The sequence below is a fragment of the Parathielavia appendiculata genome, assembly GCF_033297405.1.
Source record: "Parathielavia appendiculata strain CBS 731.68 unplaced genomic scaffold N657scaffold_5, whole genome shotgun sequence".
NCBI lineage: Eukaryota > Fungi > Ascomycota > Sordariomycetes > Sordariales > Chaetomiaceae > Parathielavia > Parathielavia appendiculata.
In genome coordinates this window covers 606,493-622,030 of record NW_026944224.1, presented here as the reverse complement: position 1 = coordinate 622,030, position 15,538 = coordinate 606,493, and the positions used below count along the sequence as shown (strand labels likewise).

The following is a 15,538-nucleotide window of genomic DNA, read 5'->3' as shown; positions in this document are numbered from 1 at the left end:
AGCGGGATGAATCCAGAAAGGATGTGGGGGATGGACTGGCCGATTCAGGAGAGTCGAGGACTTAAAACACTTGTGCCCACTCACCTGCCCCTCCTCACTGACAATCTGCTCATCTATTCATCCCAAAAACACTTTCCTACATCCAGCCTTTCTTCGGTAACCTCCTGTTTGCTCTCGACTTCCTCTGCGATTCCCCTCATCCTTTCCAGACTACGGTACCACATCACCGATAAAATGGCCTCTGAACGTTCTGCACCGTATGCATCCTTTATGCCGTCCATGAGCTGTTTCCCCGTAGAAGAATGCGACGAAGTTGCTGACAGGACACTCGCAGTCTCCGCCTGGGCTCGATTGCCCCCAACTTCCAGGCCGACACCACCAACGGCCCAATCGACTTCCACGAGTTTATTGGCGACAACTGGGTCATCCTTTTTTCCCACCCCGAGGACTACACCCCCGTGTGCACGACCGAGCTCGGCGAAATGGCCCGTCTCGAGCCCGAGTTCGCCAAGCGCGGCGTCAAGCTCATCGGCCTCTCGGCCAACACCCTGGGCAGCCACGAGGGCTGGATCAAGGACATTAACGAGGTGACGGGCTCGCTCGTCAGCTTCCCCATCATTGCCGACAAGGAGCGCAAGGTGGCCTACCTCTACGACATGTAAGTAAGATGTCCAAAATTAGGCATCTTTGGAATAACCTTTGCAAGGCGGATGCTGACAGTTTGGCTCGCACGCAGGATCGACTACCAGGACACCACCAACGTGGACGAGAAGGGCATTGCCTTCACGATCCGCTCCGTCTTCATCATCGACCCCAAGAAGATTATCCGCACCATCCTGTCGTACCCGGCGTCGACGGGCCGCAACAGCGCCGAGATCCTTCGCGTCGTCGACTCGCTGCAGACGGGTGACAAGCACAAGGTCACAACGCCGATCAACTGGGTGCCCGGCGACGACGTCATTGTGCACCCCACCATCAAAGGCGACGAGGCCACCAAGCTGTTCCCCGAGATGCGCGTCGTCAAGCCGTATTTGCGCTTCACACCGCTGCCCAAGGCTGCCTAAATAAATGGCCAGGTTTGAGTGAAAGGTGGCGGTAAGATACCCAACGAGAGCGGGAGAACATTTGTCGTAGCGGAACAGTGCTTTTCGCTGCACGGGTCATGTTCTGAGGTTTGGACGGCGTTGGACGGGTATGAAACGGAAATGTGATGGCTCTCGAGTCGTGCTTGATGTATGCATCGATCAGGTTTCAATCTACAGTACGTCCCGAGCCTCCATAGCCCCAAAGATATCGACGATCTTCTCCCAACCCTGTTCCCTTCTTATACGGGCTTCCACGTGGCCATGATCGCACTAGCGGGTGCCACACTCCTCCCGCCAAGTAATGCAGCTACCTTCTAGAAGAGGTTGGTGAAACACTGGTCCAATTGTTGTCCCTTCGCTAGCAAAGGATACAAGCATAGCGCTAGCTGGCTCGACGCATCTGTAGATGACTTTCATCTTCGCTGTACTGAGATTGGCAAGAACCCCGAGCCTCGCAACACCACCCCTGCCCTGTCTCTCTTCTAGAGCGCAAACACTCATGATTCCCATCAAGCCGATTTCTCCGGAGTACGTCTGAGAACTGAGAACACTAATAGATCTGATAGCAACAGGGCTTCATTGTCCTTATCCTTGAAAGCTTTTACTGATTGCTTCTTTCTTACTCGTTTTATTACTTTTCACTTCTCTGTTGTAGCATCTCTTTCACTTCCCCTATAGTCCCTGGTCTCCTTGACCAGAACCCAATGCCACGCTGACAAGCAAGTCCGATCTGTGCGCTGCAATTCAGCCAAAGAGCAGGCGCGTCTAGAACCTCACCAACCCCACATTGTGGAACCGATCTTGGGCGGCTTGACTCTTCGTGGCATTTGCAGCGTCTACACTCAATCTTCACTCTTCCCTTTAAGCATATGGGCATCTTTCCTGGTTACCACTCTAGGGCGTTCAATACTTTGCCCGCCTGGGCTGTGACTGCCCAGTATTTTGGGTTTTTGACTTTGCTGCGCGAGAATTCACGACTCCGCTGAATCCAAACTGAGTCGAGCCCCCCTTTTCATCCCGTCGGTTCATGTCCGAGCGCGCGTCTGGTGAACGGGCCTTCTTGGGAACTTACTCTCCTCCACCGTCTTCCGACTGCGCGATTCGTCTGCTTCCAACTCTAGGAACCACCCGGAATTGAGTTCGCCATCAATCAGGTACGGACTGTATGTGATCTCATCGCTTCCATTTCCCCACGTTTCACTTTCCCCCGCTTTGTTCCCGTCTCTTCAACAGCGCGCGCACTCGGGGACGGTTCCGCTCCTCACCCCGGTCTCCGTGCCATTTTGTGCGAATTGACTCCCCAACCCCCGGCCTCGCTTACAATCTTCGCGGATTTCTTTTTATTGACACTCTCCGCCACCGCTACCTCCTCTGCCCTGTTCGACCAAGACTGCTGGTGGATTTACGGTGACTCGGCTGAGGCTCAGGCTCCAGAGGGGACTGCTATCAAGACCTCCCCGGCGCATGCCTGTCCCGGTCCCCAACCCCGTCAGTCCACCAGTGTCAACAAATGTCGCCTAGTCTTCGGCTGATAGGCTGGTGCTGTCGCCGGTCGTGCTTCTGTGGCGAGCAGCTTGAGGCCTCCTCAATATCCGCGGGACCTTGTACTGTCCACGTTGCGCGGTCATATCTTGCTTTCTTTCATGCGGGTTCCGCCGCACATTTTAACTGCCCTTGACCTTTGTTCGCTGGGCCCCAACACCCAAGACTCCTAAAGCACGGCTTCGTTGTGGCTCGCTGTCTTGCGTTTTGCAGCGCAGCACTTCCTCGGCGCGCCTACAATGTCGGGCTATGGGCTAACCTCCGGCAAACCAGGCCAGCAGCAGGCCGAGGCCGACGACTACTTTAGCCGGCCATCTGATTCCGAATTCGAAGAACGAATACCCTCCAAGTCACGCCCAGATATCCTATCTTCGGCCATCCGCGGTTTCAAGAAAATTACGCCCGGAGGACCCTCTCTAAGACCCGCCCAGCTATCCTTGCGCCGGCCGGCAGAGACGCACGCCCCTACGCTCGAGAGGGCCGCCGCCTCTGCGCCGCTTCTGCAAGGACAGCATCGCCAGCCGTTGGCGCAACATGCACGAAGTCTGAGTCTACAAGATAGCCTCGCGAAACCCTTGCCCGAGCCGCCCCCGCCCGAGCTTTCTCCCGCGAGCCCTTTTACGCCCCTCGCCCTTCAGGCCCAATCACAGAGTCTGGCTACAGCTTTCGACACCGAGGAACAAAAGAACGATAGCCGCCCCGGCACCATGGAATCGGCGTCATCGATGGAGATGAGTGGCGGTCTGTACCCAAGAGGACACCTTAACCACGGCCAAGACGTGAACTTCAACAGCAGCCAGAGCAGTCTGGCGAGCTCATCGCGCCAAGATGGGCAGGATGACCGGGGCGATAATCTGACGCCCAAGAGCATTGGCCCGCTGTCAGCCGGGCCCTCGCCAAGTATCGGACAATCGAGGACACAGACGGGTGGGACGGCGGTTGGCACGGCGACTCCATCTGCACACCTGTCTGGGCTGATGTGCAACGTGCACAGGACAACGGGAAGGGAACCGCATCCTCTTGTCGGGGCAACGACGACGATCCTGGGCGACAAGCTCTATGTCTTCGGCGGGAGGATATTGTCCAGGAGCCGGCCGGCGCCCTTGACGGCGGATTTGTACGAGCTGGATCTGATCCGCCGCCATTGGACGAAGCTCGAGACGACAGGCGACATCCCACCGCCCCGCTACTTTCATTCCATGTGCGCGCTTGGCGACACGAAGATGGTCTGCTACGGCGGAATGTCGCCGACGACGAGCCAGAAGAACATACCACAAGACCAACAGCCCGAAGTCACCGTCATGTCGGATATCTACATCTACGACGTGCCGACCAAAAAGTGGACCTTCATCCCGACCCAAGACGCTCCACAAGGCCGATACGCACATTGTGCATGTGTGCTTCCGTCTTCGGCGACGTTCGCCTCCCATAGGGCACCGCTTTCGGCGCTGCAGCACAATCCTTCGACTGGCAACCCGAACGAGGGCCGGATAGGCATCAATATCGACGGGACTGGCGGTGCCGAGATGGTTGTCGTCGGCGGCCAAGATGCTTCGAACCATTACATTGAGCAGATTAGCGTCTTCAACCTGCGCAGCCTGAAATGGGTTTCGACCCAGCCGCTGGGCAAGAGCTGTGGCGCGTATCGCAGTGTGGTGGCGCCGCTTCCGCCGTCCGTCACGGCAAAACTCGGCAAGGCGTTCCCCGGGGGCGGACGGCAGGAGGTTGGGGGCATCAGCCAGGAAGCGAGAGAACCCGGGTCCAGCATGCTCATCTACAGCAACTACAACTTTCTAGACGTCAAGCTTGAGCTCCAGATTCGCTCACCCGACGGACACCTCACTGAGCGGGCCATGAGCGGCACGTACAGTCCCCCTGGGCTTAGGTTCCCCAACGGCGGGATCATTGATACGCATTTTGTCGTGAGCGGCACGTACCTCACCTCGTCCAAACAAGAATACGCTCTCTGGGCACTAGATCTGCGGACACTCACATGGAGCCGCATCGACGCCGGTGGCGCCGTGTTCAGCCAGGGCAGCTGGAACCGCGGTGTTTTGTGGAACCGGCGGAACACGTTTGTCGTGCTGGGCAACAGGAAACGGAGCCTTGTGGACGACTACAACCACCGGAGAATCAACTTCAGCAACGTCTGCATGGTCGAGCTTGAGGCGTTTGGTTTCTATGACAACCCCCGGAAGACGGCGCCCATGAGCGGGTTTGTCAGCGCCAGCAGCCCCTACACGGGTCCTGGTTTGAGCTTGGCCCGTAAAGCGGGCTTCACCGCTGGCGGGAGGTTCCACAGCCGCGCTGCCGAAGAACTGGGCGAAAAAGCTCTTGCGTTGAGGGAGTTAGCCGATATGGATTTCCTCTGCATCGGTGGCGAGCGGATTCCAGTTAACTCGAGAATTGTCGCGAGGAGATGGGGCCCGTACTTCGTCCAGCTGCTGAGGGAAGGCACCGCCACCCAAGACGGCAGCGATGCCGCGACGCTCAGGTCGAACTCGGTCTCCGGACCCAGCGGCTCGATCCGGGCCTCCAACCTCACCATCACCCCCACCAACATGAGCGGCAGCACATTGTATTCGATCAGCAGCTCAACCAGCAAGGCAAGCAGCAGCATGTCACCACCCTCCGGTGCTGCTGCTGCTGCGGCGACAGACCAAGCCGCCATCAACACGGCTCCGACGCCCCGCACGCTCCCCCCCAACAGCCGCCCTCGATGTCTGTATCTTCCGCACACTTACCTCACCGTCCAAGCCCTCCTCCACTTCTTATACACCTCGAGCCTGCCCGCCCCGTCCTCTCCGCTCTGCACCCCGCAGATTCTCTGCAGCCTCCTTCAGATCGCCCGCCCTTACCGGATCGATGGCCTTCTGGAGGCTGTCGTCGAGCGGTTGCATGGTTTGCTAGACAGCCGTAACGCGGCTGCCGTGTTCAATGCCACGGCCATGGCGGCCGGCGGTGGGCGCGGGATTGATGGGACGCTGAATCCGAATTTCTTTCCGCTGTCGGCGGGGCTGGATGGGTTGGGTGGTGCTGGTGGTGCTGGTGAAGCGGCTGCTTCGCAGGTGAATGGGACGGGCGGTAGGAGTGTTGCTGGCAGTGAGATTGCCGCCGATGGGACTGCCGGTGCTGCTGCTGGTGCTGGTGGGAAAAACAAGCTGAAGATTAGCACGGTTGGGCTGCCTGGGGCATCAAGGCCGAGCAACGACGAGCCTCTGAGCGCCACGTCGGCTAGTGAGATGAGCGGGAGTGAATGGAGCGCGTCTGAGTTTGGGGATAGTGAGAGGGGCGGTGGGAGAGAGATTTGGGGTGGGGATCTGAGCAGTGTTGTTGGCTTGCAGAAGAGGGGGTTGAGGGGCTTGATGGAGGGGAGAAGGATGAGGGAGCGGACGGGGGCAGGCGCGGGCACCGCGGGTGGTGTTGGGGTTGCTGGGCAAGGGCAGCAGGGGGCGCAATATGGGCAGGTAAGGGTCGGGTTGGGGATTGCTGGTTCGTAGGATCGAGTTTCCCGGTTGAGGATTGGGTTTGTGGCCTGGCGGACGGGGGGATTTGCTAGCACATAGTTAATATGGGACTGGCGTATTTCTGGATATTTGTTATGGGGCGTGTGATGTTGGATGAGTGATGAGATTACAGCTGAAGCGAATGTGCCGTGAGTGCGGTGGTGGGGATAGAACGATGTGTTGCTTGGTTTGTGTTGAAGATATTTGAGAGAGTCTATCACGTTGGTGGAGATACCTTGGACGTTTATTGTTGGGTATGACTGTAGAGTCTAGATCGATCCGGCTCTGGATTGAATAGGTACACTGTTCATGTCCTCAATCGAGAATATATCGATCCGCCTGTCCATGGCGCCAAGTCGCCCATGATGCGGGTGCTATGCTCGCAACCACGAGGTAGCAGGTGATGGTCAAGTTCACCAGGGCTTTACTAGCGATGGGAATCACGGCCGGAAAGTATGCAGCTGTTGAGCGGGAAAACATGGCGCCGAAGGAGGCCACCCAGTTGACCCATCTTTTCTGGCCGTTTGTGAAGACGGAGAATGGTTGCGTCTCTGTGGTGATGGAGTCTTCTGGCCTAGTCTCGAGCTAGTTGATGTGATCTTTTCTGAACGGTTATCCGCCGCTCGATCGACAACAGGCCTAGATACATCCAAATTCGTCCCCGTCCTAGCGATTGGCCCCTCGGTTTCGGCCACTATGGGATACAATACGCTTAGGTACAGTGGGGGGGGTCAAAAGTATCCGAGCACACCGCATTTCCCAGCCTTCCACATTCTATATCCGGTTGTTGGGTCATGCTGTCTAGGTGGGCACACAGGCCACCCACTGATGACCCACCGAAGAGAGCATGAGTCCAGGCTGCTGGAGGAAAAGGGAGGGTTGGGGAAGCTTCAAGTAACAATGTTGCCCTGATTTCAGACGTGAACGTGATAATGGGAGCGAGAATCTAGGACACTCTCAGGCACCTAAGTGACTCTTTCCACTTAACACCCTATTACATAACAGGAACATGATGTTCGCTAGAAATTAATCATGAGTAGAAGCTGTCACGGGTGGGCGCAACGACCACTGCGTAACACCCTCAAAAGAGGGACCGTGGTTCGAACTGTCCAGTCGAACCAGGAGTTGCGCACATGAACCTCACAGTGTCACGACCCGTGACAGAAGCTGCGGATATCGTTTTTTATTGATGTATAGTTAATACCTTATCTGTGAGTCTCTCTTGTTCCTGTTTATTTTTCGCTTGCGTGATGCTGTTTTATAACCCTGATATCGGGTATAACTATTTATGTTTCGAGTCTTAATTTCGTAAAGGGAGCACGTCTTTGGGAAACACGGTTACCCGAAAGCTTCCCGACCCCCCCTTCCCCTCTATGGAAGGGCACTGCATGATATGCCTCAATTGTATGCTTCCACGTAAGCACTATGGCTGGCAAACTAGAGTCTGGCAGGCGTCGTTATAGGAGGTCCAGCGTGGCACCTGCTTGTACTGGCGAAAATTGATCCTTCCATCTCGCATTTTCGCTGCCCAATGACAGGTGCCCGCTGCCCGACCGGTCGAATGATATGTTAATCGGGAAACTGCAACCCGGATTTCGATAGCCAGCGAGCCCGGACCGGGAAACATGTGTGGGGGTAGACGGTGGACAACGCTCTAGAGTTACCGTGGTACAACTCCGACTTCCCGAATTTTCAGTCTTTTACAATTCTGACAACTTCCAGTGTCGAGCCCTAGCAACCTGGAAGCTCAACGAGACGAGGTCTTCTACCCGCACCGCATCCCGTAGCTTGTTTTTAAAAAAGGCCACCAAGCAGGCTTAAATGCCAAAGTGCATGAAGGGCCTGTTGTGCTCGATGAGAACATGAGGAAGCGTAAGGACATTAAACAGTTGCGTCGTCAATCGCTCCACAAACTCGGCAATACTAACCGAATAATTTGTTTTAGGTTCACCAGCTAGTTTCAAAGTCCTATCAAGCCGGGGGCATGTCGCCAGCAACTGGAATAAACTCGTCCCGTCCGCATGGATGCCGAGATTGATAGTAGCCCAGCCTCCTACTTCCTCATGGTACGATTCTTGCTCCATTGCTTGGTCGGTGTGCCCTTGTTGACCTAAAGGGAAAAGATAGCAGATGGCACCAAGGGGCTGGAATGATCGAAGGTGAGTATGAGTCAATGCTGCTCATTTACAGAACAATCCCTGCCTTCGCGGCTCAGCTGCTGGCTTGGGGCACCTGCACCGACCCAGACCTGCACTTCCGTCTCTTTTCCTTCCACGAACTGCAGAAAGGGCTGCCGTCTATCATCACCTGACATATGACGTTGCGCAGTTGCTTACTATAAGTGACAAAGCAGCACCTTGCCTGGAGGACAACAGAAAGAGATTCGGGTTTCCCGTCACCACATACAACGGGACTCTGGCACAAGACAACATCTGGACCGAGACGTGTGAGGAATTCTACTCCCGCGGCATGAAACGGATGCTGCAGCTCGAAAAAGAGGCGCATGGCCCAAGCGAGGAGCTGGAGGCCATTTCGGATCCTTTCTTGGACAAGGGGATTCCACGACAGCTGCGGGCCCCCTGGAAACAGAGGGCCGGTCCATCCAGCCCATACTCATTCACGGCAATCTGTGGATCGGCAACGCTCCCACCCGGAAGGATACGGGCGAGCCGATGATGTTCGATGCCTCGGCTTTCTGGGGCCACAATGAGAGTTGGTGCACTCGGTATTGATTTTCCGGGATTGAAACCACAGCTGACCGTCGATGAATAGACGAACTCAGCATCATGCGCCCTCTGGGCAACGACTGGGCCGGGAATGCATGGCAAGCTACCACCTCCGCATACCCAAGTCTGAGCCTCGGGAGGACTGGGATGCTCGCAACGCGCTCTATGCTACGTGAGAACTATACCCGCGGCGTGCTCCATCTGCACTCCCTCTCGGTGCTGACTGAGTTCCTTAGGAGGACATACACCCACGACTCTGCGCTCTACCCCGATGAACTAGGTTCAGCCAAAAGTATGTAATCTAAGTCGATTCTGTCGCCGACGTGTTTATCGGCCTAACCTAAACTGTCCCCCTAGGCTCATTGACGAGATGCGGAAGTTGGTTGATCAGTTTGGATCTGGCGATGCTGGAATGTCCGAGTGATGTTGGGCTTTGGCGTGCGCGTGTTGGTGACGCCAAATGGCGCGTGCGAGGTGGTGCTCCCGCCCATCTTTGACCGGCACATTGAAGATCCTGTCCGACATGTCCTGATCAACTACCCCGGCACCCTATTCCATCTCACGACCCTAGGGGAAGACGAGGCGTGGGACAGCACCGGGGAGCTCGTCGGCAGATACGAAAACTCCACCACCCTTGGAGAGCCTGACGAAGACAAGCAGTGGATTCAGCACCCGACCAACGCTGAACTCCTCTTGATGCTCAGCAAGGCTCGAATACACGTCTTCCGATGGGCGACGCTCGAGCCGCTCACACCTTCGCGGGCCTGCCTGTCACCATTGCCAGCGCGGCTTGCAGTGGCGAATTGTCGCCGCCGCCGCCGGCCGAGTGGACATCACACAACGACTGCGAGCTGCTCGTCCGGACGAGGCGGTCGAACAAGGACTGCCGCACCGGCTTTGAGATTTTGGACGTGTCTGGCCTGACAAACCACCACAGTGCCACCACGACAACAAGCATGTCTGTCAACTGCCTCACTAAGGGCCTCCTCACCCACGTCAAATCGGTCGTCGGGCTGCACAAGTCGCTGCTATACTTTGTCGACGTGAAGGGCTAGTTGAGCTCGGTGACTCTGAATGGTGCGCAGAGCGCGGCAGAATACACCCGCCACTTCTTCATACCGCGCAGCTGGATTGTTGGCCAGAACTTGCATGTGCTGCTCCGTCTGATTCCCAAGACCAACAGCATTGCTATGGCGCATCAAGATGACTTGCTCATCTTTCAGGGGTTTTTGGAATTAGAAGAGAGAGTTTACCTTTGTTATACCTGATGGATGAAACGTTGGTGAAGCGGTTCCCCGACCCGGGCGAAAAGGGGGTTGCAATATTGTACATTGACTCGTGAAGATTCCGCATCTTGTATCGCCATACTCGATGTCGTTGTCTCCACAGTCTTAACCTATTGTTCCGGTCTTGATGCTGCAGGGCCACATTTGGCCGATCACGGCATTTAGGAGTTGACGTCGCAACCCCTGATAGTCTAATCAGAAGAATTCAGCACCAGTGACACTTACAGCAATGTAACCTGGACTAAACTGCTGTCTTGTAGCTTGGTTTTACTCCACATTATTGTGTATTGGATGTGGGGAGTGGTATATTCAGAACTTATCAGCGGTGTAGCATGGTGTCGATACCATTGCGGGGCTTAATAACGCCATCAAGAACACAGCAGCATAGAATTCCGTGTTCGGACAATCCGACTCTCCCCAATCCGTCAAGTGTTTTGCTACAGGCAATCTGTAGATTCCACAAAGCCACATAATAATGACAAACAACCACCACATGTGGCTCTTTTGCGAACTGACTTGAAGACATCTATGTGCTTACCCCATGAATCCCCACTCCCTGACTCACCATGCGAGTCTCAGGAGTCCTCGCCGGTGTGCACCTATTTGCCGTCCTCGAGGACAGCCATAGCCAGAGAGCTCTGGACTTGAGCGAATCATGGGGTCCTAGGCCGCAGGGCAAGCAAGCCAACATCGTGTTTATCCTGTCGGACGACCAAGACTTGCATCTGCAGTCGCTGGACTATCTTCCTTTGATTAAAAAGCATCTTATTGACAAGGGAACCCTCTACAAACACCACTACTGCACCACGGCCATCTGTTGCCCGTCCCGGGTCTCGCTGTGGACGGGCAAACTGGCGCACAACACCAACGTCACCGACGTAAGCCCGCCGTATGGTGAGTTATGGGTCTCCCTGCCTCTCAAGAGAACTAGAAATACCTTAGCTGACCGGAGTCAGGCGGATACCCCAAGTTCGCCAGCCAGGGTTTCAACAATGCCTACCTACCTGTCTGGCTGCAGGAGGCCGGTTACAACACGTACTACACGGGCAAGCTGTTCAACGCGCATACGGTCGACAACTACAACGCGCCCTTCCCGGCCGGCTGGAACGGCTCCGACTTTCTCGTGGACCCTTACACGTACATGTATCTCAACGCCAGCTTCCAGCGCAACCGCGACCCGCCCGTCAGCTACGCGGGTCAGCATTCAGCCGACGTGCTGGCGGAGAAAGCCCTCGGTTTCCTCGACGACGCCGCCTCCAACTTCTTACGCCACGACGACCACCGCCCCTTCTTCCTCGGCATCGCCCCGATCGCGCCCCACACCAACGTAGAGCAAGATACCTCAGGGGTTGTGAACTTCACCCCTCCCATTCCCCTTCCCCGCCACGCGCACCTCTTCCCAGACAACACCACCACCATCGTCCCGCGCACGCCCAACTTTAACCCGGCCCAGCACCGCTCCGGCGCGAGCTGGATCCGCCACCTCCGGCAGCAATCCGACGCCAACGTCGCCTTCAACGACCACTTCTACCGCCAGCGCCTGCGTACCTTACAATCGGTCGACGAGCTGGTCGATTCTGTCGTCACAAGACTCGCGCAGCACGGCCTGCTGGACGACACCTACCTCTTCTACACGAGCGACAACGGCTTCCACATCGGCCAGCACCGGCTGCAGCCCGGCAAGGAGTGCGGGTTCGACGAGGACATTCACGTCCCGCTCCTCGTGCGTGGGCCGGGGGTGCCGCGGGGCGGTGTGGCTGACGTGGTGACGGCGCATGTGGATTTGGCGCCGACTTTGCTCGGGATTGCGACTCGGGACGGTGGTGGTGGAGGTAATGGGGGAGGAAGAAGGAGAAGAGAGAAGAGGGTGGAGTTTGATGGTTTGGCGATCCCGCTTACAGAGGCAGAGCTGGAGGAGGCGGGAGACGGAAGGAGGAGGCATCAGGAGCATGTCACGGTCGAGTTCTGGGGGACTGCTCTCAGCGAGGGGAGGTTGTTTGGCGAGCATGACAAGCTGGTGCATCCGAATAACACCTACAAGGCGCTGAGGGTGATTGGGAGGGAGTACAACCTGTACTACGCCGTGTGGTGTACCAACGAGCATGAGTTGTATGATTTGAAGGTATGCCAACCGTCATCAGCCCCTAACTGCGCTTTGTGGAGTGGCTTTCTGCTGGAAAGACTGGCGCTGACCAAGTGGTGTTGTGGTTAACTCTAGACGGACCCGTACCAGCTCAACAACCTCCTGCGCAGCTCCGCCACGCCACCGACCGCCTTCCTCGGGGTACCCTTTGAAAAAGTCATTGCCCGGCTCGACGCCCTGCTCTTCGTACTCAAGTCGTGCAAGGGCAAGACCTGTGTCCGGCCGTGGCACGCCCTGCACCCCGCCGGCAATGTCCAGAACCTGCACGACGCCCTCAACAGCCGCTTTGATGTGTTTTACGAACAACAACAAAAAAAGGTCCGCTACGACCGCTGCGAGCTGGGCTACCTGCTAGACGCCGAGGGGCCGCAGTTTGAGACGGAGGGGCGCGTGTATCGGCAGGGCGTGAGCTGGAGCGAGTGGGTATAGTTATTTATGATCGAAGGTGGAGATAGACATCCCGACGAGGGTTGGGGTTGCCTATGAAAGGCGCTTATCCGGTACAACAAAAAACCATCAAAACCAGAAGCTTGGCTGGTGAGCTAGAAGAGAGCAAAAGTATGACCGACCCAGGGATCGAACCTGGCACCTTCTCGGTAGAAGAACTTCTTGTGTCCAACTGCTGTGAACGAGACGTGATAACCACTACACCAGTCGGCCAATTATGTGCCTCGGACAAGCATTCGCTTGATTACGCCGTTACAACGCCTTATAACGTAACGATAGGGAGTGGCCTCGAGCGTCCTTCGTCGGATCCGGAAGACACTTCAGTGTATATTCCATTCCTCAATCGCCAACTGGCCCTTTAACGGCAGCAGAAATTCGGTCTTGTTTCAAGTCTGATCCGCGTCTGATCGAGAAGCCACGGCTCGGTGTGGCTGGCCCAGTGTTCGTTCCCCTTAGCAGCCTCAGTTCCCGGGCGCCCGGGAACGGCCTGCAACAGCCAATTAACAATCCAGCCGCGAGATCCGACCCGCTCTCGCAGCGGCACCGGCGAGCTGCTGTGTAACCTCTGCAAACACGGTTTTGGGTTCCGTATGGATTTTCCGCTGCTGTGAGTCAGACACAAAAGCATTCATATCGAGATTTGCAGCGACAGCCGTTTCCACGGTCATGGTGATGGTTGTGGTAGTTTTTAAACGTCGCGATCCGTTTTGTATTTCAAACGATGCGCTCCAAACTCCCCCTAGAAATAATAAGAGAGAGGCATTTTCTCGCCCTGTCGTCATGATCAAGCCCCTATGCAGCAGTGGATTCCAGTGGAGCGTGTGCCGCCGATCTGACGACTTGGAGCCCTCCATTTCGTTCTTGAGTGGGGGCTCGTGGGGGCCTACAGGGCACCCTGGCTCGAGCAGCAGGAGGCTCATTGCCTGAGACGTCAAACTCGGAAACTGAAAATTTTCGGCGACACCAACTCAGGCCACAGCTCCGTTTGCCTGTCAAAACCCGAACTCCAGGAGCTTTCTTCAGGAGCGCTAAACGCAACCGTGATAGCTTCCATATAGAGTTGCTGGACGTATCGATCGTGTCCACCAGGAGGGACTGGCATTTTCTTGGTGATGGTGTTGGCCCAGAACAACGGCTGAATCGTCTCGGGGACGACCACGGTTTTTGTGTGAGCGCCGCGTCCGAGATTGCCCGACCATTTCCCAAAGTGCCGCAGCAGAATTTTCCCTGTTCTTCTCACTGTCCTCCAAGCTCAGAATCCCGACCCACAACTGAGCTTCAAGTGGAGATTTCTTCCAAACAGGCATGGAATTGACCACTCAGGTCGCTTGATTCCGCTCCTCAAGCCCGTTGCCCGGACCAGCCCGAGGTCCGCTTCCCCAGCTGACCACCTGATTCTTGATTTTCGCTCTTCACTTTCCTCCTCTTTTTCCCTCTGCCACTCAGTCGAGCCATCGTCTCTGCCTCAACCACCAAGAGTATCATCGTCATCCCTCCCCGGACCCGTCTTTGCAATTCTCTGCATACTCTTCCCATCAGTCACAATGGCCTCCACCCGTGTGCTCGCCTCGCGCCTGGCCTCCCAGATGGCCACCAAGGCTGCCCGTCCGGCTGCCCGTGTCACCATTGCCAACACCAGCAAGCGGACCATGACTGGTGAGTTTGTTGCTCATGTGCTGCCGCCGCAGCTTCGATCATGATGTCGTTCGCAATTCGGAACCGTCGATCTAATGGGAGAAATTCTCTTCGCATGTTTGCAGCCGCCAGCAAGGCCACTCCCTTCCAGGCCGCCAAGCGCCAGCAGATGTCGTCCATCATTAATGCCACCACCCGCCAGGCCTTCACCGTCCAGCGCCGTGGTTACCAATCTGAGATCGCCCAGGCCATGGTTGAGGTCTCCAAGAACATTGGTATGGGCTCTGCCGCCATTGGTCTCACCGGTGCTGGTATCGGTATCGGTCTCGTCTTCGCTGCTCTCCTGAACGGCGTTGCTCGCAACCCTGCCCTCCGTGGCCAGCTCTTCTCGTACGCCATTCTGGGTTTCGCTTTCGTCGAAGCCATTGGTCTTTTCGATCTCATGGTTGCCCTCATGGCCAAATTCGTAAGTATCTACCGTAGCCTTGGCGAGCCCCGATCGAGTCAGAGTCCCGAGTCTAACCGGCCGCCAGACTTAAGCGCATCTCTTCCGACCTCGGGCGGGATTGGCATCGATGCCTCGTTGGGAGCGTTCTATCGCCTGTACATATTGGGGACAAGGGGACGCGATGGATGGGGTGTGTACGAGAAGTCCATAGTCGTATGCAACCCGTATTGCATATGCATCGACTCATGAGACGGGGAGTGTGCATGGGATAATGGCGGGGAATCGCATCACAATAGACGGGGCCATATAGACCAAGATCGGGGAGAACTTCCAGGGCGATCCGACCGTCTGATCGTCGGCACTGCCGGCGCCACCTTGTACATTACCCACAGCGATTCTTGATTCCTGGCTCGCCGGGGAGAACACCATCACAAAATTTCATTTTGTTTCTTGCACAGCTGTCCTGCTCAACTCCATCTCGCAAGCCTGAGCCCAGTCAATTAGAAACAATCGCAATCGCTCGATCACGTCCATACCATGCATGGTCCTTATGCATGCGCCCCCGAGAAAAACAGCAGCGAAAGACGAGACAAATTGGAATTAAACCAGACAGAGGCAAAGAAATGTTGTATGAACCACACCTTGTTGTTTCGAGCGCACCCGACTCGGATTCTCCACTTTGGCACGGGAGTTTGCCACGGAAACGTGGTCCGCGATCGA

The 15,538-nt window shown here is 56.2% G+C and overlaps 4 protein-coding genes and 1 non-coding gene across 5 annotated transcripts; 4 read left to right on the top strand and 1 right to left on the bottom strand.

The window, feature by feature from the left end:
- Positions 1-234: 234 nt before the first annotated feature.
- On the top strand, positions 235-1,064 carry N657DRAFT_680295 (thioredoxin-like protein; the record flags this gene model as incomplete). Its single annotated transcript, XM_062796266.1, has 3 exons — positions 235-257; positions 335-658; positions 737-1,064. 3 exons carry the CDS (start codon positions 235-237, stop codon positions 1,062-1,064), a joined length of 675 nt encoding a protein of 224 aa, XP_062648051.1.
- Positions 1,065-2,866: 1,802 nt separating this feature from the next.
- Positions 2,867-9,914, top strand: N657DRAFT_680294 (uncharacterized protein; the record flags this gene model as incomplete). The annotated part of the gene is made up of 5 exons (XM_062796265.1): positions 2,867-6,119; positions 8,723-8,845; positions 8,906-9,151; positions 9,281-9,518; positions 9,644-9,914. 5 exons carry the CDS (start codon positions 2,867-2,869, stop codon positions 9,912-9,914), a joined length of 4,131 nt encoding a protein of 1,376 aa, XP_062648050.1.
- Positions 9,915-10,711: 797 nt separating this feature from the next.
- Positions 10,712-13,166, top strand: N657DRAFT_714723 (Arylsulphatase; the record flags this gene model as incomplete). Its single annotated transcript, XM_062797466.1, has 4 exons — positions 10,712-11,039; positions 11,102-11,971; positions 12,005-12,267; positions 12,364-13,166. The coding sequence occupies 4 exons, from the start codon at positions 10,712-10,714 to the stop codon at positions 12,715-12,717; spliced, it is 1,815 nt and encodes a 604-aa protein (XP_062648049.1). The 3' UTR covers positions 12,718-13,166.
- On the bottom strand, positions 12,850-12,948 carry N657DRAFT_t73. The gene has a single exon. It is a non-coding gene; the product is annotated as a tRNA-Val (tRNA).
- A 1,113-nt stretch (positions 13,167-14,279) lies between the features above and the next one.
- Positions 14,280-15,128, top strand: N657DRAFT_655570 (mitochondrial ATP synthase protein 9; the record flags this gene model as incomplete). The annotated part of the gene is made up of 3 exons (XM_062794616.1): positions 14,280-14,391; positions 14,496-14,836; positions 15,069-15,128. The coding sequence occupies 3 exons, from the start codon at positions 14,280-14,282 to the stop codon at positions 15,126-15,128; spliced, it is 513 nt and encodes a 170-aa protein (XP_062648048.1).
- Positions 15,129-15,538: the final 410 nt, after the last annotated feature.